This window comes from Heterodontus francisci, chromosome 7, assembly GCF_036365525.1.
Source record: "Heterodontus francisci isolate sHetFra1 chromosome 7, sHetFra1.hap1, whole genome shotgun sequence".
Classification (NCBI taxonomy): Eukaryota; Metazoa; Chordata; class Chondrichthyes; order Heterodontiformes; family Heterodontidae; genus Heterodontus; species Heterodontus francisci.
Window position 1 is genome coordinate 17,128,444 of NC_090377.1, and position 23,693 is coordinate 17,152,136.

At 45.0% G+C, this 23,693-nt stretch overlaps 1 protein-coding gene across 1 annotated transcript in view; it reads right to left on the minus strand.

Moving 5' to 3' along the window:
* Positions 1-23,693, minus strand: part of slc15a2 (solute carrier family 15 member 2) — a 134,131-nt gene that overhangs the window by 98,083 nt on the left and 12,355 nt on the right. Inside the window, exons 4-6 of the mRNA XM_068034852.1 lie at positions 22,324-22,465; positions 14,144-14,236; positions 7,226-7,325 (exon numbers count right to left, since the gene is read on the minus strand). Coding sequence (XP_067890953.1) covers positions 7,226-7,325; positions 14,144-14,236; positions 22,324-22,465 — 335 coding nt within the window. The remainder of the gene's footprint in view (positions 1-7,225; positions 7,326-14,143; positions 14,237-22,323; positions 22,466-23,693) is intronic.

Sequence of the window (23,693 nt, forward strand, 5' to 3'; positions counted from 1 at the left end):
ATCATCTTTAAAAGAATAAGTTCATTAGAGATAGTCAGCACGGTTTTGTGAAGGGTAGGTCGTGCCTCACAAACCTTATTGAGTTTTTTGACAAGGTGGCCAAACAGGTGGATGAGGGTAAAGACGTGGATGTGGTCTATATGGATTTCAGTAAGGCGTTTGATAAAGTTCCCCACGGTAGGCTATTGCAGAAAATACAGAAGTATGGGATTGAAGGTGAATTAGTGCTTTGGATCAGAAATTGGCTAGCTGAAAGAAGACAGAGGGTGGTGGTTGATGGTAAATGTTCATCCTGGAGTTTAGTTACTAGTGGTGTACTGCAAGGATCTGTTTTGGGGCCACTGCTGTTTGTCATTTTTATAAATGACCTGGAAGAGGGTGTAGAAGGGTGGGTTAGTAAATTTGCGGATGACATGAAGGTCGGTGGAGTTGTGGATAGTGCCGAAGGATGTTGTAGGTTACAGAGGGACATAGATAGGCTGCAGAGCTGGGCTGAGAGATGGCAAATGGAGTTTAATGCGGAAAAGTGTGAGGTGATTCACTTCGGAAGGAGTAACAGGATTGCAGAATACTGGGCTAATGGGAAGATTCTTGGTAGTGTAGATGAGCAGAGAGATCTTGGTGTCCAGGTACATAAATCCTTGAAAGTTGCCACCCAGGTTAATAGAGCTGTTAAGAAGGCATATGGTGTGTTAGCTTTTATTAGTAGGGGGATCGAGTTTAGGAGCCACGAGGTCATGCTGCAGCTGTACAGAACTCTGGTGCGGCCGCACCTGGAGTATTGCGTGCAGTTCTGGTCACCGCATTATAGGAAGGATGTGGAAGCTTTGGAAAAGGTGCAGAGGAGATTTACTAGGATGTTGCCTGGTATGGAGGGAAGGTCTTACAAGGAAAGGCTGAGGGACTTGAGGTTGTTTTCGTTAGAGAGAAGGAGGAGAAGAGGTGACTTAATAGAGACATATAAGATAATCAGAGGGTTGGACAGGGTGGATAGTGATAGCCTTTTCCCTCGGATGGTGATGGCAAACACGAGGGGACATAGCTTTAAGTTGAGGGGTGACAGATATAGGACAGATGTCAGATGTAGTTTCTTTACACAGAGAGTAGTAGGGGCGTGGAACGCCCTGCCTGCAACAGTAGTAGACTCGCCAACTTTAAGGGCATTTAAGTGGTCATTGGATAGACTTATGGATGAAAATGGAATAGTGTAGGTCAGATGGTCGGCGCAACATCGAGGGCTGAAGGGCCTGTACTGCGCTGTAATGTTCTATGTTCTATGTTCTACACCAGGCTGTGTCAATGCAATATACACCAGACTGAGTCAATGCAATACATACGAGACTGAGTAAAAACAATATATATACCAAACCCAGTCAGTGTAATATATACCAGACTGAGTCAATACAATATATATACCAGACCCAGTCAGTGTAATATATACCAGGCTGAGTCAATGCAATATACACCAGACTGAGTCAATGCAATATATACGAGACTGAGTAAAAACAATATATATACCAAACCCAGTCAGTGTAATATATACCAGGCTGAGTCAATGCAATATATACCAGACTGTCAATACAATATATAAACCAGACCCAGTCAGTGTAATATATACCAGACTGTGTCAATGCAATATGTATACCAGACCCAGTCAGTGTAATATATACCAGACTGTCAATGCAATATGTATACAAGACCCAGTCAGTGTAATATATACCAGACTGAGTCAATGCAATATATATATACCAGACCCAGTCAGTGTAATATATACCAGACTGAGTCAATGCAATATGTATACCAGACCCAGTCAGTGTAATATATACCAGACTGAGTCAATGCAATATGTATACCAGACCCAATCAGTATAATATAGACCAGACTGAGTCAATTCAATATATATCCCAGACCCAGTCAGTGTAATATATACCAGGCTGAGTCACTGCAATATATATACCAGTCCCAATAAGTGTAATATATACCAGACCCAGTCAATGCAATATATACCAGACTGAGTCAATGCAATATCTCTACCAGACCCAGTCAATTCAATATATATCCCAGACCCAGTCAGTGTAATATATACCAGGCTGAGTCAATGCAATATATATACCAGTCCCAATAAGTGTAATATATACTAGACTGAGTCAATGCAATATATACCAGACTGAGTCAATGCAATATATATACCAGACCCAGTCAATGCAATATATACCAGACTGAGTCAATGCAATATATATACCAGACCCAATCAGTGTAATATATACCAGACTGAGTCAATGCAATATATACCAGACTGAGTTAATACAATATATATAGCAGACCCAGTCAGTGTAATATATACCAGACTGAGTCAATGCAATATATACCAGACTGAGTTAATACAATATATATAGCAGACCCAGTCAGTGTAATATATACCAGACTGAGTCAATGCAATATATACCAGACTGAGTTAATACAATATATATAGCAGACCCAGTCAGTGTAATATATACCAGACTGAGTCAATGCAATATTTACCAGACTGAGTTAATACAATATATATACCAGACCCAGTAAGTGTGATATATACCAAGCTGTGCCAATGCAATATATACCAGACTGAGTCAATACAATATATATCCCAGACCCAATCAGTGTAATATATACCAGACTGAGTCAGTGTAATATATACCAGACTGAGTCAATACAATACATATAGCAGACCCAGTCAGTGTAATATATACCAGTCTGAGTCAATGCAATATATATACCAGACCCGGTCAGTGTAATATGTACCAGGATGATTCAATGCAATATATATAGCAGACCCAGTCAGTGTCATATATATCAGACTGAGTCAATACCATATATATACCAGACCTAGTGATTGTAATATATACCAGGCTGAGTCAATACAATATATACCAGACTGAGTCAAAACAATATATATGCCAGACCCAGTCAGTGTAATATATACCAGGCTGAGTCAATGCAATATACACCAGACTGAGTCAATACAATATTTACCAGACTGAGTCAAAACAATATCTATACCAGACCCAGTCAGTGTAATATATACCAGACTGAGTCAATACAATATATATACCAGACCCAGTCAATGTAATATATACCAGGCTAAGTCAATGCAATATGTATACCATACCCAGTCAATGCAATATACACCAGACTGAGTCAATACAATATATATACCAGACCCAGTCAGTGTAATATATACCAGGCTAAGTCAATGCAATATGTATACCATACCCAGTCAATGCAATATACACCAGACTGAGTCAATGCAATATATACCAGACTGAGTCAATACAATATACATACCAGACCCAGTCAGTGTAATATATACCAGACTGTGTCAATGAAATATATACCAGACTCAGTGAATGCAATTTATATCAGACATTTATGCAATATATACCAGACCCAGTGAATGCCATATATACCAGACCCAATCAGTGAATGTAAAGCGTGCCCAGTTAATGAATGCCAAGTGTGCCAAGTCTATAAGTATGAAACTGTCCAGTCTGTGAATGAGGACAGATCAGGAAGAGAGATGAGGTGCTGCAAAGTGAATGTAGGGAGTTAGGCAGAAGGTTAAAAAGCAGGACCTCTAGGGTTGTAATCTCAGGATTACTCCCTGTGCCACATGCTAATGAGGGTAGGAATAGAAGAATTAGGTAAATGAATGCGTGGCTGAAGAGCTGGTGTAGGCGGGAGGGCGTCAGCTACTTGGATCATTGGGATCTCTTCTGGTGCAGAAGTGACCTGTACCAGAAGAATGGGTTGCATCCAAACTGGAGGGGGACCAATATCCTTGCGGGGAGGTTTGCTAGTACTACTCGGGACGGTTTAATCTAGTATTGCAGGGGGGTGGGACACAAAGTAGTAGTCTCTCCGATGAGATAGTTGAGGTAAATGTAGACGTTAAAGAAAGCAAGTCCAGTAGGCAGGCCGGGCAGGGGCAGGACAGGGAGCGTGGAAGGTCTGGTAGGCCAAACTGCATTTACTTTAATGCAAGAAGCCGTACAGGTAGGGCAGATGAACTCAGAGCATGGATCAGTACATGGGATTGTGATATTATAGCTATTGTGGAAACGTGGTTGAAGGACGGGCAGGACTGGCGGCTCAATGTTCCGGGGTACCGATGCTTCCGGCGTGACAGAGGTGGAGGTAAGAGAGGAGGGGGAGTTGCACTATTGATTAGGGAGGACACCACGACAGTACTTAGAGAGGATATCCCGGGGGGATTATCCAGCGAGGCTATACGGGTGGAACTTAGAAATAAGAAAGGGGTGATCACTTTGATGGGATTATACATATAGGCCCCCCAATAGTCAGAGGGAAGTGGAGGAGCATTTATGTAGGGAAATCCCAGATAGGTGTAGAAATTATAGGGTTGTAATAGTAGGTGATTTTAACTTCCCTAATATTGACTGGGACTGCCTTAGTGCTAAGGGATCAGATGGGGAAGAATTTGTTAAGTGTGTCCAGGATAGATTTCTGAATTAGTATGTGGATGGCCCTATAAGAGAAGGGGCTACACTTGACCTCCTCTTAGGAAATGAGGCTGGGCAGGTGGTTGATGTGTCAGTGGGGGAGCATGTTGGGACCAGTGACCATAATTCTATTAGCTTCAAGATAGTTATGGAAAAGGATAGGACTGGTCCTCAAGTTGAAGTCCTAAATTGGGGGAAGGCTAATTTCGATGGCATCAGATAGGAACTCTCAAAAGTTGAATGGGAGAGGCTGTTTACAGGTAAAGGCGCATCAGGCAAGTGGGAGGCTTTTAAAAGTGAGATAGGAAGAGTTCAGGGCCGGCATGTTCCTGTTAGATGGAAGGGCAAGGCTGGCAAGTTTAGGGAACCTTGGTTGATGAGGGATATTGAGGGTCTGGTCAGGACAAAGAAGGAGGCTATGTCAGGTATAGGCAGCTGGAATCAAGCGAGTCCCTCGAGGAGTATAAGGGATGTAGGAGTACACTTAAGAAGGAAATTAGGAGGGCGAAAAGGGGCCATGAGATTTCCCTGGCAGATAAGATAAAGGAGAATCCTAAAAGATTCTATAAGTATATTAAGAGTAAAAGTGTAGCGAGGGTGAGAGTAGGTCCCCTTAAGGATCAGTGGGGTAATCTATGTGTGGAGCCACGGGAAATGGGCGAGGTCTTAAATTAATATTTCTCGTCTGTATTTACCGTGGAGAAGGTCATGGAAGCTAGTGAGTTCAAGGGAGGGAACAGCGATATCCTGGAGCATATCAACATTACAAAGGAGGAGGTGTTGGAGATTTTGAAGCACATTTAGGTGGATAAATCCCCAGGGCCTGACCAGGTGTATCCTAGGATGCTATGGGAAGCAAGGGAGGAGATTGCTGGGGCCCTGGCAGAGATTTTTGTATTATCGTTAGCCACGGGTGAGGTACCGGAAGACTGGAGGAAAGCTAATGTTGTGCCTTTATTTAAGAAGGGCAGCAGGGATAAGCCAGGGAACTACAGGCCGGTGAGCCTTACATCAGTGGTGGGAAAGTTATTGGAAGGGATTCTGAGAGACAGGAATTATATGCATTTGGAAAGGCATGGTCTGATTAGGGATAGTCAGCATGGCTTTGTGCATGGGAAATCATGTCTCACGAATTTGATTGAGTTTTTTGAGGAGGTGACCAAGCGGATTGATGAGGGCAGGGCGATGGACATTGTCTACATGGACTTTAGCAAGGCCTTTGACAAGGGCCCGCATGGTAGGCTGGTCCAGCAGGTTCGAACACATGGGATCCAGGGTGAACTAGCAAATTGGATACAAAATTGGCTTGGTGATAGGAGGCAGAGGGTGGTTGTGGAGGGTTGTTTTTCAGATTGGAGGCCGGTGACCAGTGGTGTGCCGCAGAGATCGGTGCTGGGCCCTCTGTTGTTTGTCATATATCTTCATGACTTGGATGTGAATGTAGGGGGCATGATTAGTAAGGTGGCAGATGACACCAAAATTGGTGGTATAGTGGGCAGTGAAGAAGGTTGTCTAAGGTTACAACAGGATATAGATCAACTGGGAAAGTGGGCAAGGGATTGGCAAATGGAATTTAATGCAGACAAGTGGGAAGTTAAACCAGGGCAGGACATATACAGTGAATGGCAGGGCCCTGGGGAATGTTCTTGAGAGACCTTGGGGTGCAAGTACATAGTTCCCGGAAAGTGGCAACACAGGTAGACAGGGTGGTGAAGAAGGCATATGGCATGCTTGCCTTCATTGGCCGAGGCACTGAGTACAAGAGTTGGGACGTCATGTTACAGTTTTACATAATGTTGGTTAGGCCGCATTTGGAGTACTGTGTGCAGTTCTGATCGCCGCACTACAGGAAAGATGTGATTAAGCTAGAGAGGGTGCAGAAAAGAATCACAAGGATGTTGCCTGGTTTGGAGGGCTTGAGTTATAAAGAGAGATTGGATAGGCTGGGTCTGTTTTCCCTGGAGCGAAGGAGGCTGAGAGGGGACATGATAGAGGTATATAAAATTATGACAGGCATAGATAGGGTAGATAGCCAAAGTCTCTTTCCCATGGTAGGGGTGACTAAAAATAGAGGGCATAGATTTAAGGTGAGAGGGAGGAGGTTTAAAGGGGATCAAAGGGGTAAATTTTTCACACAAAGAATAGTGGGTATCTGGAATGAGCTGCCTGAGGAGGTGGTTGAGGCAGGAACAGTAGTGACATTTAAGAGGCATCTGGACAGGTACTTGAATGAACAAGGCATAGAGGGATATGGAATTAATGCAGGCAGGTGGGATTAGTATAGATAGGCATTATGGTCGGCATGGACATGGTAGGCCGAAGGGCCTGTTTCTATGCTGTACGACTCTATGACTCTAAACTGAATCTCTGAAGCCTCTTCTTGATGTTTAGGCTGAGGCACAGGACACAGTTAATCTAACCTGTGCTCTGTGTTGAATCTTTCCACATAACGGAAGTCCGTCATTGATGGTATCATCCTGGTAAACCTTCTCTGCACTTTCTCTGAGCGCTTGACATCTTTATTACAGTCTGCTGCCCACAGTTGAACACAATATTCCATCTGAGGGCCTAACCAGTGATTTATAAATGTTTAACATAACTTCCTTGCTTTTGTTGTCCATGACTCTATTTATAAAGCCTAGAAACCTATATTCTTACAATTCTAGTGTCAGTATAAATATAAATAATACCTTTTCAAACATCTGACACTATTATGATGAACTTACATGTTCCTCCTCAAACTGGTCACCACCAAATGCTGCAACACAGGGTTTGATACCGCCGGTGCCCAGGGCTATTAGGAAGAGGCCAACCATTGATAAGATCCTGGAAATAGAAGGAGCTTTGTTAAGTTTTAAGAAGACTGATATAACGCCAACCCCCGAGAAGATTAAAAATAAGCCACAGCGAATGATGTTGTGGGTGCTGTTGATTGCAAAATTGTCATTGGCTGTCAGTTCAAGTCCCACTCTAGAAATTTGAGCACATAATCCAAACAGATATTATAGTGTATTTTTTTTTTGCTCATGGGATGTGGGCATCACGAGTAAGACCCAGCATTTTTTTTATTCACTTATGGGATATCGACGTTGCTGGCTAGGTTAGTATTTATTGACCATCCCTAATTGCCCATGAGAACGTGGTGCTGAGATGCTTTCTTGAACTACTGCAGTCCTTGTGGTGTAGGTATACCGACAGTGCTGTCAGGAAGGGAGTTCAGGATTTTGACCCAGCGACAGTGAAGGAACGGCAGTATAGTTCCAAGTCAGGATGGTGTGTGGCTTGGAGGGGAACTTGCAGGTGGTGGTGTTCCCATGCATCTGCTGCCCTTGTGGGAGAGGTTGCAGGTTTAGAAGGTGCTGTCAAAGGAGCCTTGACGAGTTGCTGCAGTGCATTTTGTAGATAGTACACACTGCTGCCACTGTGTGCCAGTGGTTGAGGGAATGAATATTTAGAGTTGTGGATAGAGTGCCAATCAAGTAGACTGCTTTGTCTTGGATAGGCTGCTTTGTCTTGGATGGTGTTGAGCTTATTGAGTGTTGTTGGAGCTGCACTCATCCAGACAAGTGGGAGAGTATTCCATCACACTCCGGATTGTGCCTTGTAGATGGTGCACAGGTTTTGAGTCAGGAGGTGAGTTACTTGCCGCAGAATTCCCAGCCTCTGACCTGCTCTTGTAACCAGCGTATTTATATGGCTGGTCCGGTTTAGTTTCTGGTCAATGGTAACCCCCATGATGTTGATAGTGGGGGATTCAGCAATGTTAATGCCATTGAATGTCAAGGGGAGATGGTTAGATTCTCTCTTGTCGGAGGTGGTCTTTGCTTGTGACTTGTGCATTGTGAATATTACTTACCACCTATCAGCCCAAGCCTGAATGTTGACCAGATCTTCAGGCATGCAGGCCCGGGCTGCTTCACTGAGGAAATGGAGCACTATTGGAGGTGCCACCTTTCAGATGATACATTAAACCGAGGTCAAGTCTGTGCTCTCAATTCTCCCCAGTGTCGTGGCCAATATTTATTCCTCAACTGACTTCACTGTGTTGCGACCTCTGTAGACCATTAATGTTAAAATATGAGATATGAATCCCCAGGCCAGTTTAAAAAATTATATGACAAGATTTCACGTTTTAAGACTTTTATTACAACAGCAGCTACAATAAATTCCCATCAACTAAATAGTACTTTGTAAGTAGCTGATATCCCAAATTACAAAGAAAGGTATTTTCTTTGCGTAATAAAATACTTGAAAACCTCACAGCACACTACTACGTTCCACAGTCCCTTTTGATGGCTAAATCCTTTACAGTTAAAAGGCCCAAACTCCTCCCAGTTGCAATGGGTTGGATCTTCCAGATCTTTTCAAAAATCAATGTCCTCTTCGTTCACCTCTCCGAGCACTTTTGGCCTGGGAGTCTGTGAATAAGGCGATTCCTGGTGGCCAAAGAACAAAGAACAGTGCAGCACAGGAATAGGCCATTCGGCCCTCCAATCCTGCGCCGATCTTGATGCCTGCCTAAACTAAAACCTTCTGCACCTCCGGGGTCCATATCCCTCATTTCCCATCCTATTCATGTATTTGTCAAAATGCCTCTTAAACGTCGCTACCGTACCTGCTTCCACCACCTCCCCCGGCAGCAAGTTCCAGGCACTCACCACCCTCTGTGAAAAAAACTTGTCTCGCACATCCCCTCTAAACTTTGCCCCTCGCAACTTAAACCTATGTCCCCTAGTAACTAACTTTTCCACCCTTGGAAAAAGTTTCTGACTATCCACTCTGTCCATGCCGCTCATAACTTTGTAAACCTCTATCATGTCGCCCCTCCACCTCCGTCGTTCCAGTGAAAACAATCCGACTTTATTCAACCTCTACTCATAGCTAATACCCTCCAGACCAGGCAACATCCTGGTAAACCTCTTCTGTACCCTCTCCAAAGCTTCCACATCCTTCAAGTAGTGTGGCGACCAGAATTGCACGCAATATTCCAAGTGTGGCCTAACTAAGATTCTGTACAGCTGCAGCATGACTTGCCAATTTTTATACTCTATGCCCCGACCGATCCCTGCGGAACACCACTCGTCACAGCCCTCCATTCAGAAAAGCACCCTTTCACTGCTACCCTCTGTCTTCTATGACCGAGCCAGTTCGGTATCCATCTTGCCAGCTCACCTCTGATCCCGTGTGAATTCACCTTTTGTACCAGTCTGCCATGAGGGACTTTGTCAAAGGCTTTACTGAAGTCCATGTAGACAACATCCACTGCCCTTCCTTCATCAATCATCTTCGTCACTTCCTCAAAATACTCGATCAAGTTAGTGAGACAGGACCTCCCCTTCACAAAACCATGCTGCCTATCGCTAATATGTTCATTTGTTTCCAAATGGGAGTAAATCCTGTCCTGAAGAATCCTCTCCAATAATTTCCCTACCACTGATGTAAGGCTCACTGGCCTATAATTTTCTGGATAATCCTTGCTACCCTTCCTAAACAAAGAAACAACATTGGCTATTCTCCAGTCCTCTGGGACCTCACCTGTAGCCAATGAGGATACAAAGATTTCTGTCAAGGCCCTAGCAATTTCTTCCCTTGCCTCCCTCAGTATTCTGGGGTAGATCCCATCAGAGCCTGGGGACTTATCTACCTTAATGTTTTTCAAGACGCCCAACACCTCCTCCTTTTTGATAGCAACATGACCCAGACTATCTACACTCCCTTCCCTAGACTCATCATCCACCAAGTCCTTCTCTTTGGTGAATACTGATGCAAAGTACTCATTTAGTACCTCGCCCATTTCCTCTGGCACCACGCATAGATTCCCTCCTCTGTCCTTGAGTGGGCCAACCCTTTCCCTGGCTACCCTCTTGCTCTTTATATACGTATAAAAAGCCTTGGGGTTCTCCTTAACCCTGTTTGCCAATGATTTTTCAAGACCCCTTTTAGCCCTCCTGACTCCTTGCTTAAGTTCCTTCCTACTTTCTTTATATTCCTCAAGGGATTCGTCTGTTCCTAGCCTTCCAGCCCTTACGAATGCTTCCTTTTTCTTTTTGACTAGGCTCACAATATCCCGTATTATCCAAGGTTCCCGAAACTTGCCAAACTTGTCTTTCTTCCTCACAGGAACATGCTGGTCCTGGATTCTAATCAACTGACATTTGAAAGACTCCCACATGTCAGATGTTGATTTACCCTCAAACAGCTGCCCCCAATCTAAATTCTTCAGTTCCTGCCTAATATTGTTATAATTAGCCTTCCCCCAATTTAGCACCTTCACTCGAGGACTACTCTTATCCTTATCCACAAGTACCTTAAAACTTATGGAATTATGGTCACTGTTCCCAAAATGCTCCCCTCCTGAAACTTCGATCACCTGGCCGGGCTCATTCCCCAATACCAGGTCCAGTACGGCCCCTTCCCTAGTTGGACTATCTACATATTGTTTCAAGAATCCCTCCTGGATGTTCCTCACAAATTCTGCCCCATCCAAGCCCCTAGCACTAAGTGAGTCCCAGTCAATATAGGGGAAGTTAAAATCACCCACCACTACAACCCTGTTGCGTTTGCATCTTTCCAAAATCTGTCTACATATCTGCTCCTCTATCTCCCACTGGCTGTTGGGAGGCCTGTAGCAAAGCCCCAACATTGTAACTGCACCCTTCCTATTCCTGAGCTCTACCCATATTGCCTCGCTGCATGACGCCTCCAAGGTGTCCTCCCGCAGTACAGCTGTGAACAGCTGGTGCTTCAAACTTCTTCTCAAGCTTCAACTTCCAAAACAGGTTCAGTTCTTTACAGACTTTTGCTGTATCAGGCTTCCAAGAGCAGGTATCCCTCTCTTTTTCTTGAGGCTGCCACCGCTGGTTATCTTCCTTACAGCCTGCTCTGAGACCGTCACTGCTGGTTTCCTTTCTTACACCCTGTCTGCCTTCAGAAAATCTGTTAAATTTATCTGGAAGCGTTCATAACACTTGCTGCACAGAAAATTAGCTGCCGTGTTTCCTACATTGCAACAGTAACTACACTTCAAAAGTGCTTCATTGGCTGTGTAGCACTTCAGGGTATCCTGAGGTGACTGTCTTAAATGTCATTCCAGTCAATTCCTGCTTCCATTTGTCTCCCTCTCTACTTACGCTCATCGTTTCCTCAGTCTGTAGCCTTTCTGTGAGGGTACTATCAGACTATTTTGGGACTGAAATAAAAGCAAAATACTGCGGATGCTGAAGCCCTGATGAAAGGTCATCGTACTGAAATGCTGGGTTGGATTTTGTGCACCGGCGGGGCTCCTGGTGCCAGGTCAAAGAGGTGGGGTAGGGGTGGGGGTGTGGCCACACTGCCTCAGCCTTTCCGAGCCCCCAGCACGATCTTGCGTTGTTCCGGAACCTAAGTGGCTGGCGCCGGGATCGCCATCCCTTTAAAGACAGGATCCTGCCTCCAAGAGCTGCTGGCCTATCACAGGGCTGGCAGCTCAGCAGTGTCGATTGCCCTGGGGACACGGGTTCAAACCCCACCACAGCAGCTGGTGGAATTTAAATTCAATTAATTAATAAAAATCTGGAATTGAAAACTCTTCTCAGTAATGGTGCCATGAAATTAACATTGATTGTCGTAAAAACCCATCTGGTTCACTAATGTCCTTTAGGGAAGGAAATCTGCTGTCCTTACCTGGTCTGGCCTACATGTGACTCCAGACACACAGCAATGTAGTTGACTCTTAATTGCCCTCTGAAATGGCTACTCAGTTGTCAAGGGCAATTGGGGATGGGCAAAAAATGCTGGCCTTTCCAGCAATGCCCACATCCCATGAAAGAATGAAAAAAAATTAGCCATGCCACCAGATGTGATGCCACTGCTGGTATTGCAGAGGCCTTGGACCCAGGCCCTGCGCTGGAGACCCATACTTCAGGTAAGCTGAGGCCAATTTGGAAGGCCCTGGTGAGGGGGGCTGAGAGGGTGGGCATGTAGTGCAGCGGGAGTGGGGGGGGGGGCGGTGTGTGGGTCCAGTGAGGTGGGGTTCTTTCCCAGTGGGGCTTGAGCCACAGATTGCCCATGGAGGATGGGCCACTCCTCCAAGCCCACAGGGAGGGTGTTTTGTAGTACTGGGCAACCTCCCTGCACAGCGGAGGCACCTTCCCGCCCACCGCCACTGATTAAATCCCAGCGGTGAATAGGCCACTATGGGCCTCAATTGGCCTATGGGTGGGAAGGCTGTCGTTGGCCTATCCCACCCCTGACAAAATCACTTGGCGATGGGGAGGCGCCTGCCCTCCGCCCCCGCCTTCGACCCCTCCTCAGTGGGGGGCTCATAAAATCCAGCCCGTTAACTCTGTTCCTCTCTCCACAGATGCTGCCAGACCTGCTGAATATTTCCAACACTTTCTGTTTTTATTTTGGGATTGAAGTGGTTGGGAACCACTGCTGGTGAGTATTTACCCCCATCTGAATATCTTCTTTATTCTTGTCATTTTCTCATTGAACCAGAAGATGAAATGACAATTCCATGAGCATCCTTCAGCTCCCGGTGCCTGTGGGGTCATTCACTCTCCAAGTGAAGCCCGGACAATGTATGTCAGCCAAGAGCGATGTCTCAATTCATTCCATCTTTGCTGCCTCCGGAGAATCCTCGGCATCAGGCGGCAGGACCGTATCTCCAACACAGAAGTCCTCGAGGCGGCCAACATACCCAGCTTATACACCCTACTGAGCCAGCGGCGCTTGAGATGGCTTGGCCATGTGAGCCGCATGGAAGATGGCAGGATCCCCAAGGACACATTGTACAGCGAGCTCGCCACTGGTATCAGACCCACCGGCCGTCCATGTCTCCGCTTTAAAGACGTCTGCAAACGCGACATGAAGTCCTGTGACATTGATCACAAGTCGTGGGAGTCAGTTGCCAGCGTCCGCCAGAGCTGGCGGGCAGCCATAAAGGCGGGGCTAAAGTGTGGCGAGTCGAAGAGACTTAGCAGTTGGCAGGAAAAAAGACAGAAGCGCAAGGGGAGAGCCAACTGTGAAACAGACCTGACAACCAATTTTATCTGCAGTACCTGTGGAAGAGTCTGTCACTCCAGTATTGGCCTTTATAGCCACTCCAGGCGCTGCTCCACAAACCACTGACCACCTCCAGGCGCTTACCCATTGTCTCCCGAGACAAGGAGGCCAAAGAAGGATCAGTCTCCCTTATACATCCCTCCCAATTTTTATTCCATTGATTTTGGAACAGCTGCATAACAATCCAACATCATCCTTTTTATACTATTGACCAAAGCTAAAAGGCAGGGTTGCCAAATCTCCTGGATTACAGATGCTGCCAGATTTGCAGAGCGGTTTCCAACATTTTCTATTTGAGATGATAGAGAATTGATCACCTTCAATTTCTCACAGGAAGTGGGGGAGGTGGGGAGAGCGCACCACCTGCAGTAGGGGGTAGAGAACTATAAAAAGAACCTACATTTATATAGCACCTTTCACAACCACAGGATGTCCCAAAGCGCAATGGAATCTCTTACTTCCATCTGACAGCGCAGATGGGGCCTCAGCTTAATGTCTTATTCGAAAGGCAGCACCTCTGACAGTGCAGCACTCCCTCAGTACTGCACTGGGAGTGTCAGAGCACCACTGTAATGAGAAACATCATATCTTTTACTCACACATGCACTTTCTGGTCACCCACAACTGGTATTGCACCGACGGACTTCACAACATGACCGATAACATACACAATGGAGAGGATGATGATGGTTCTGTTTGAGAGCAGAAGAATAAGAATCAATAAATATTACATTCAAGTAAATATAAATATTATAGTCATTATAAAATCAATGCATAAATGGTATGATGAGCTGCTTGAGATATCAATTTTTATTTATATATTTGACCGAATGTTAGGTCGGGATCTCAAAACAAGGCAAAAGGCAAAATACTGAAGATGCTGAAAATCTGAAATATAAACAGAAAATACTGCAAATACTCAGCAGGTCAGGCAGCATCTGTGGAGAGAGAAGTTTTCTCTGACCTGCTGATTATTTCCAGCATTTTCTGTCTATATTTAAGAGGAAGCTGGATAAAGAGGGCTGTATACTGTTCCGGTCACCATAAAGGGTTATAGAGAGGTAGTGAAGAAGGTGCAAAAACGATTTACAAAGATCTTACCAGAATTGAGAGGGTATATCTATCATGAAGATTAAACAGGCTGACCCTCTTTTCTCTAGAAAAGGGTAGGTTGTGGGGTGACCTGATAGGTTGGAAGATGTTTCCACTTGTTGGGGAGACCAAATCTGGGGGCCATAAATATAAGATAGACACTAATAAATCCATAGGGAATTCAGGAGGATCTTCTTTACCCAGAGAGTGGTAAGAATGCCAAACTCACTACCACTTGTAGTAGTTGAGGTGAATTGTATAGTTGCATTTAAGGGGAAGCTGGATAAACACATGAGAGGGAAAGGAATAGAAGGATATGTTGATAAAATGATATATTCCATTAGGGAGTTCACCCACAAAAGTAACAAATGATTAATGTTCGGCGCTGTGAGTGTGATGTAGGCTGCATGCTATGCTACCTGGGTTCTGAAATCTCTTGATACTATACAGCAGCTAGTAAATTAAGAATTTAAGAAATTTACCATTTAACCGGCATGCGTTGATGTGACACGTAACAGCTCTCCACTTAAAAGTATTCCTGCAGCTGGCTAAGATGTATATTGAAACAGAAAAACTGGGGTATGCACTTCGCTGGAACATCCAGTGAGTTCCCCTGGGTGCCATGGAAAATGTTTTTACCTCACCAACACCATCAGAAACAGATGAGCTGGTTATTCATCTGACTGCCTGTTTTGTGGGATCTTGCTGTGCACAAACTAGCTGGTGCATTTGGCAATATCACTGCTTTGAAAAAGCAATTGAATTGTTGTAAAGTGTTTAGGAATGTCCTGAGGATGTATTACCTAGATGCAAGTTCTTTCTTTCACGAGAATATACACTTAACTGGACTGTCAACTTAAATTGGGTATGGTAACCTAGCAGTTATGGTACTGGACTAGCAGTACTGCTGTTGTGAGTTCAAATCTTATCACGGAAAGTTGGGTAATTCGTGGTTGGCATCTGTTAAAATGACCCAAAAAACCAACTGGCTCACTAATGTCCTAGGAAGGGAACTTGCTGCCCCTGTTTGGTCTTGCCTATGTGTTTTCATTTATTCTTTCTTGGCAAGGCCAGCATATATTGCCCATCCCTTATCACCCTTGAGCAGTTTGCTGGGCCATTTCAGAGACAACCACATTGCTGTGGATTTAGAGTCATATGTAGGCCAGACCAGGTAAGGATGGCAGATTTCCGTCCCTGAAGGGCATCAAAGAAACAGGTGGGTGTTTGCAACAATTCAGTAGTTGCATGATTATTATTAATGAGACTAGCATTTTATTCCAGATTTATTAATTAATTGAATTTCAAATTCCCCCAGCTGCTATACTGGGATCTGCATTCATATCACCAGTGCATTAATCCAGGAATTAGGATTACTAGTCCAGCAAAAGTGCCACTATGCTACCAGCCCCGTTGTGACTCCACTCCCACACAGCTGATGCTGTGTCAGCTGGAGACTGACAATAAATACTAGTCTTTCCAGTACAGTTCACTTCAGTAATAAATGCTGGACTTTATTATTCATTCCCAGGATGTGTGCATTGCTGGCCAGGCCAGCATTTATTGCCCATCCCTATTTGCCCTTGAGAAGGTGGTGGTGAGCCACCTTCTTCGACCACTGCAAGCAGAGCAATTTGGTGCAAATGGGTGGCTTGCTCGGCCATTTCAGAGGACAGTTTAAGAGGCACCCACATTGCTGTGGGTCTGGAGTCCCATACAGGCCAGACTGGGTAAGGACGGTAGATTTTCTTCCCTAAAAGCCGTTAGTGAGATAGATGAGTTTTTACAACATTCCGATACTTCCATGGCCACCATTCCTGATACTGGTTTTTAAATCCCGGATTTATTTTATTAACTGAATTCATAGCCCCTCACAGCCATGGTGAAATTCAAACTCATTAGTTCTGTGACTGGATCCAAAGAAAGTGTAGTATATATTTAAAGAAAAAAAGACTTGCATTTATATAGGGGTTTTCCTGACCACCAGATATCTCAAAGTGCTTTGCAGGCAATGAAGGACCTTTGATGTACCTTTGAAGTGTAGTCGCTGTTGTGATATAGGAAAGATGGCAGACAATTAGCACACAGCAAGCTCCCACAATGTGATAATGACCAGATAATCTGTTTTTGTGATGTTGATTGAGGCATAAATATTGGCCTGGACACCAGGGATAATTTCCCTGCTCTTCTTTGCAATAACACCATGGGATCTTTTATATCCACCCAAGTAGGCAGAGGGGGCCTCAGTTTAACATCTCATCCAAGAGACAACAGCTCCAACAATGCAGCACACCCTCAATACTGCACTGGAATGCCAGCCTTGATTTTTGTACTCAAGCCCTGAAGTGCGACTTGAACCCAAAATCTTCTAATGCAGAGGCAAGTGTGCTACCAACTGAACCAGAGGTAATACTACCAAAACAGTGTGTTTTTATTTTAAATATAAATTCCTGGCAGGAATGGCATATATTGCCCTGAGAAGGTGGTGTTGGGCAGCCTTCTTGAACCACTGCAGTCTGCATATCACTGGACTAGTAATCCAGACTCCCAAACTAATGCTCTGGGGACATGAGTTCGAATCCCACCATGGCAGAGGGTTAAATTTGAACTCAATTAATTAAAAAAATCTCGAATTAAAAGCTTTTCCAATGGCTACCATATAACCAGTCGATTGTTGTAAAAACCTATCTGGTTCACTAATATCCTTCAAGGAAGGAAATCTGCCATTTTCCCCTGGTCTGGCCTACTTGTGACGCCAGACCCACAGCAATGTGGTTGACTCTTAAATGCCCTCTAAAATGGCCTAGCAAACCACCAAGGGCAATTAGGGATGGGCAACAAATGCTGGCCTCGCCAGCGATGCCCACATCCCATGAATGAATTTTTAAAAATGGCACGTAGCAGTTTGAAACCATTGCGTGACTTGCTAGACCACTTCAGATGCAGGTGTGGGACTGGAGTCACAGAAATGCCAGACCGGGTAAGGACAGAAGCTTACATCTTTAAAGGCCACATAAAGAGTACAACCATGCAAAGATGATTTGTCAACAATATGTGATAGTCTGTATTATGGGTTATCGGTATTCCAGCACTCTTCCTTCTGTGTAGGGATCTTTTGTCCATTATTTCCAACTCCACTCCAATCTGCAGCTTTATTTGAACTGCAGTCACTGCTCAGTACAACCTGTAATCCTAAACCACTTAGAGTGTATTAGGAGCGCTTAAGTACACAATAGGCAACTGAACATTAACAAGAGTTTTTTTGCTTATTTACATATCACAGAATTACAAAATCACAAAATTGTTACAGCACAGAAGGAGGCCAGTTGGCCAGTCATGTCTGCGCTTGCTCTCCAAAGGAGCAATTTACTTAATGCTACTCCCCTGCCTTCTCCCGTAGCCCTGCACAGTCTACCTTTTCAAATAACAATCCCATTTCCTCTTGAATGCCTCAATTGAACCTGCCTCCACCACACTCTTAGTCAGTGCATTCCAGATCACAGGCACTCGCTGCGGGAAAGGTTTTTCCTCATGTCGACATTACTTCTTTTGCCAATTAACCTAAATCTGTGCCTTCTTGTTCTCGATCCTTCCACCAATGGGAACAGTTTTTCCCTGTCCAACACCCTCATGATTTTGAATACCACTACAAATCTCCTCTCAACCTTTTCTTCAAGGAAAACAGTCCCAACTTTTCCAATCTATCTACGTAACTGAGGTTCCTCATCCCTGGAACCATTCTCGTGAATCTCTAATGCAGTCACATTTTTCCTCAAGTGTGGTGCCCAGAGCTGGATGCAATACTCCAGTTGAGGCCGAACCAGTGTTCTATACAAGTCTGGCATAACTTCCTTGCTTTTGTGCTCTCTGCCACTATCATAAAGTTTAGGATGCTGTTTGTTTTGTTAACTGCTGTCTCAACCTGTCCTGCCACCTTCAATGATTTATGCACATATATGCCCAGGTACCTCTGCTCCTGCACCCCCTTTAGAAATGTACCCTTTATTTTACATTGTCTCTCTGCATTCTTCGTACCAACATGAATCACTTTACATTTCTCTGCATTAAATTTCATCTGCTGTTTGTCCAACCGTTCCACCAACCTGTCTACGTCCTTTTGAAGTGCTACATTATACTCCTCACAATTCACAATGTTTCTAAGTTTCATATCAGTTTGAAATTGTACCCTGTACACCAAGGTCTAGGTCATTAATATATATACAGAAAAGCAAGGGTCCTAACACCGACCCCTGGGGAACTCCACTACAAACCTTCCTCCAGTTTGATACTGAAAAACATCTATTAACCACGATGAAGGGTCACTGAGCTGAAACATTAATTCTGCTCCTCTCTCCACAGATGCTGCCAGGCCTGTTGAGTATTTCCAGAATTTCTTGTTTTTATTTCAGATTTCCAGCATCTGTCATATTTTGCTTTTATTTTATCCATTAACCACTACTCTCTGTTTCTTGTCACTCAGCCAATTTTCCTATCCGTGTTGCTACTGTCCCTTTTATTCCATGAGCTATAACTTTGCTCACAAGTCTGTTGTGTGGCACTTTATCAAATGCCTTTTGGAAATCCATGCGCACTACATCAACAGCATGGCCCTCATCAACCCTCTTTGTTACCTCCTCAAAATACTCCAGCAAGTTAGTTAAATATGATTTGTCCTTAATTAACCCACACTTGACCAAGTGACTATTTATTTTGTCTTGAATTATCGTTTCTAGAAGCTTCCCCACCACCGAGGTTAAACTAACTGGCCTGTAGCTGCTGGCTTTATCTTTATACCGTTTTTTGAACAAGGGTGTAACATTTGCAATTTTCCTGTCCTCTGGCACCACCCTGAGTCTATGGAACACTGGAAAATTATGGCCTGTGCCTCCACAATTTCCACTCTCACTTCCCTCAGTATCCTTGGATGCATCTAAATCGGTCCTGGTGCCTTATCAACTATAGCCAGCCTATCCAATACCTCCTCCTTATCATTTTAAACCATTCAAGCATCTGAATTACCTCCTCTTTCACCATGACCTCTGCAGCATCTTCTTCCTTGGTAAAGACAGGTGCAAAGTATTCATTTAATACCTCAGCCATGCCCCCTGCCTCTATGTGTAAATCCCTTTTTTGGTCCCTAATCGGCCCCACTCCTCCTTTTACCATCTTTTGTTAGCTGCCAGTCTCTTTTCATACTCTCTCTGCGCTTCTCTTAATTGCTTTTTTAAAAACTTTCCCTTCGAACCTTCCACATTCAGCCTGGATCTTGGTTGTATCATACACCTGACATCTGTCATAAGCACACTTTATCTTCTTCATCTTAATCTCTATCTCTTTTGCCATCCAGGGATCTCAGTATTTGTTTGCCCTACCTTTCCCCTTTATGGGAATATACCTTGACTGTGCCTGAACTATCGCTTCTTTAAAGGCAGCCCATTGTTCAGTGACTGTTTTGCCTGCCATCCTTTGATTCCAATTTATCTGGGTCAGATCCATTCTTACCCCATTGAAGTTGGCTTTCCCCAGTTAATTATTCTTATTCTGGATTGTTCCTTGACCTGTTCCATAGCCAACCTAGAGCTTATGATACAATGATCACTGTCCCCTACATGTTCCTCTACTGACACTTGATCCACTTGGCCCACTACATTCCCAAGAACCAGGTCCAGCAGTGCCTCCTTTCGCATTGGACTGGAAACATACAGCTGTAGAAAATTTTCCTGCATATACTCTAGGAACTCTTGCTCCTCTCTGCCCTTTACACTACTACTATCCCATTCTATATTTGGATAAAGTTCCCCATTATAACTAAGCTATAATTCAAGCACCTCTTTGTAATTGCCTTGCAAATTTGTTCCTCTACATCAGGGTTGTCCAACATACTGCCCATGGGCCAGAATCCGGCCCGCCAGAGGTTTCCAGCTGTTCCACCAAGGATGAGACATTTCTGCTGGAAATCCGCCTTTAGCTTCTTCCAGCCTGCGAAAACCTACTGTGACTGACAAGGGCTGCAGCTCCTTCACTGACATGGCGGAGACGCCTCACTGCGCACGTCCTCCTTTACCAAGATGGTGGACACCCTTCAGTGCCTGCTTTTATAGCTCCTTTAGTAAGATGGCGGCACCCTGGCACAGCTGCACATCTGCTGGCACTTCCTGCCCGAACTCTGTTCCCAGTGGGGCCTTCCCGGCCTTGAGTTCGGGCCCCAGGTCCGGTACTGGCTCTGCCTGCAGACGGACCTGGCCTGGGCCTTGGGCCCCGGGCTTTTTATCTCTGCCGTCATCACTGAGGAGGATCTGCCTGAGGGGGTGGCAGGGCACAAGCCTGGGCCAGGGTCAGGGTGCTGGGTTAACCAGGCTCTGAGCAATGTAATTGCACCTTTTTTGTTCCTTAGCTCTTGCCAAATTGATTCTGTCCTTAACCCCTCTGGGATATCCTTTCTCTCCAGCATTGCAATGTTCTCCTCAATCAAAACTTCCACCCCTCCCCCTTTCCTTCCTTTCCTATCTTTCCTGAACACCCTGTATCAAGGAATATTTAAAACCCAGTCCTGCCCTTCTTTGAACCAGCTCTCTGTTATAGCCACAACATCATATTTCCAGATGGCAATCTGCACCTGTGACTCATCAATCTTATTTACCACACTCCGCACATTCACATACACGCACAGTAAACCTAATTTAGACTTTATTACTTTCTCCCTTACTCTGAACCCACCTAATAACTTACTATTCATTACTCTAGTACTATCTGTCTCTCCAAGGATTCTGTGCACCTTGGTATTCCTCTCTGATATTACCTCCTGGTTCCCACACCCCTGCCAAGTTAGTTTAAACTCTCCCCAATAGCACTCGCAAATCACCCGGCAAGGAAATTTCCATGTTTTTGTTTTTGCATTTAGCATACTTTAACGGTGTGAGGAACTAGGAACCACAACTGCCTCTGCCTTAAATAAGCGCTGCACTTCAGACACTATAATAAGAAACTTTGGAACCGATGTGAATGCAAATGTGTAATGATTATCTCCCTTTGGTCAATATAATTGACTAACGTTTTAAAGGGGGATGTTTCAAATGCCGGGTCTTAGGACTATGCACTATTTGAAGCCTTAATGATTTTTTTTGAAAAGGGGGCATATTTGAGAATAATCACTGAAAGTATTTTTTCATGTTTTCAGTGTTAATCTGTTAATTATGTGTTAAGTGTTTAATTATATGCAGGTGGAGGGTATTAATTGAAGTCTTACTTGAGCACTTATAAGCAGACACTTACTGAGACTAGTAGAGGGTTTGAGTGAGGAGCTACATTTTTGTAATCCTTTTACTCTGCACAATAAATGTAAAACTGAGTAAATATAGGCTCCAGCATCATCTTCCCACAACAAGCTTTCTGGACTTGAACACTCTTTGGCAAGGTGCCAACCAGCAGTCAAATATCTACCACAGAGGCCACAGAAAATCACTGTGACAGCCATTACTAGGCTGCTCTTGGGCACCGGAGCATTGGCGGGAAGCTGAGAGCAGGTTAACCAGCTCTCCTCCTGGGCCATGCTTGTGTGGAGGAATCAAGGAGCATAGGGTGTGCATTGGGAGCAAGTAACCAACAATGAAAAGAGTGGGTGGGGGTTTGCATCATTCTAAAATGAAGAGAGAAAGAAAAAGATATTCAATGAAATAAGTCATCTCACTTAAACTTCCCCAGCCAGGAATCAGCAATGAGGGCTCCCATAACCGGTGTGAAATAGGCCAGTCCAGAAAAGGCATGGTAGATGGCAGTGGACAAGTCATCATCCCAATGAAGGAAGCTTGCAAAGTAGAGGGTGAGAACAGCTGAAACGCAATAGACATCAGAACGTAAGAAAATGAGGAACGAAAATAGGTCTTGTGGTCGATCAAACCTGCATCTTCCAAACCTGGCTGAGTTGATCTTGGTGAAGCTGGTGCTAAAGAATACTGCTTCAGCGTCCCTGGAGAGATATTAACAATGATTTGGTAGGTCGCATTCTTGACTCTGAGTCAGGACGTAGTGGGTCAAATCTCTCTCCAGAGACTTGCGCACAAACCACATCACTAAAACAGATCAGCTGGCCAATAAAACATTGCTGTTTGTGGGAGCTTGCTGTGCTTTTTACATTACAACAGTGACTACACTTCAAAAGCACGTCATTGGCTATAAAATGATTTGCGACGTCCTGACAGGCGCAATATAAATGCAAGCTCTTTTTTCCTTTCATATCCCACAGTTTTAGAATTCAGTTTAAAATACCTGGGGCAGGGTTTTCTCCACGGGCTTTGGGATCTTGATCTCAGGGTCAAATGGGGGCCATACAGGGTTGGTGTTTATGGGTCCCCCGGAGATGGGGGGGGCCCATAGAATTGTGATGGGAGGCAGGGAGAGGGCGGAGGGCCCGTCGCCAAGTGATTTTGTTGGGGGCGGGATAGGTCTACGACGGCCTTCCCGCCCTAGGATTTAACTAGCGGTGAAGGGGGCCTCCGCCATGCGGGAAGGTCGCCTAGTATTATGAGGCGACCTCCCTGCGGGCTTTGGTATGGGGGGGCCCTTCTCAGTCGGCAAACTATGGCCCACTGAGGACCCCCGCTGGGAAAAGCTCCAACTCCCTGGACGCCCCTCCCCCTGCACTTCACGTCCACACTCCCATCACCCCCCACGCTTGCCAAGGCCTACTGGACCGGCCCCAGTGACCCCACGTCACTTACCTGAGGCCCAGGGTTCCAGCGCTGGGCCTGTTGCAAGGCCTGTGTAGTATCAATAGTGGCCTCCTGGTGGCATTGCCACCAGCCCTCTGATTGGCCGGCAGCTCTTAGAGGTGGGATCCCCACCCTTAAATGCTGGAAAAACGCAAGATCATGCCAGGTGGGGTTCTGAAAGGCAAAGGTGGGGGTTCTCCACCTTCTCGGCCTGGCGTCAGGATCCCTATTGGTGCCATAAAATCCAGCCCACTATGTGGGAAACTGTCACCCAGCAGTACTTTTCCCCAAATTGGCCAATTAGTGGCGAGAGGGCGGGCTCATTGTCCAATTAAGGACAGCAGGCGGG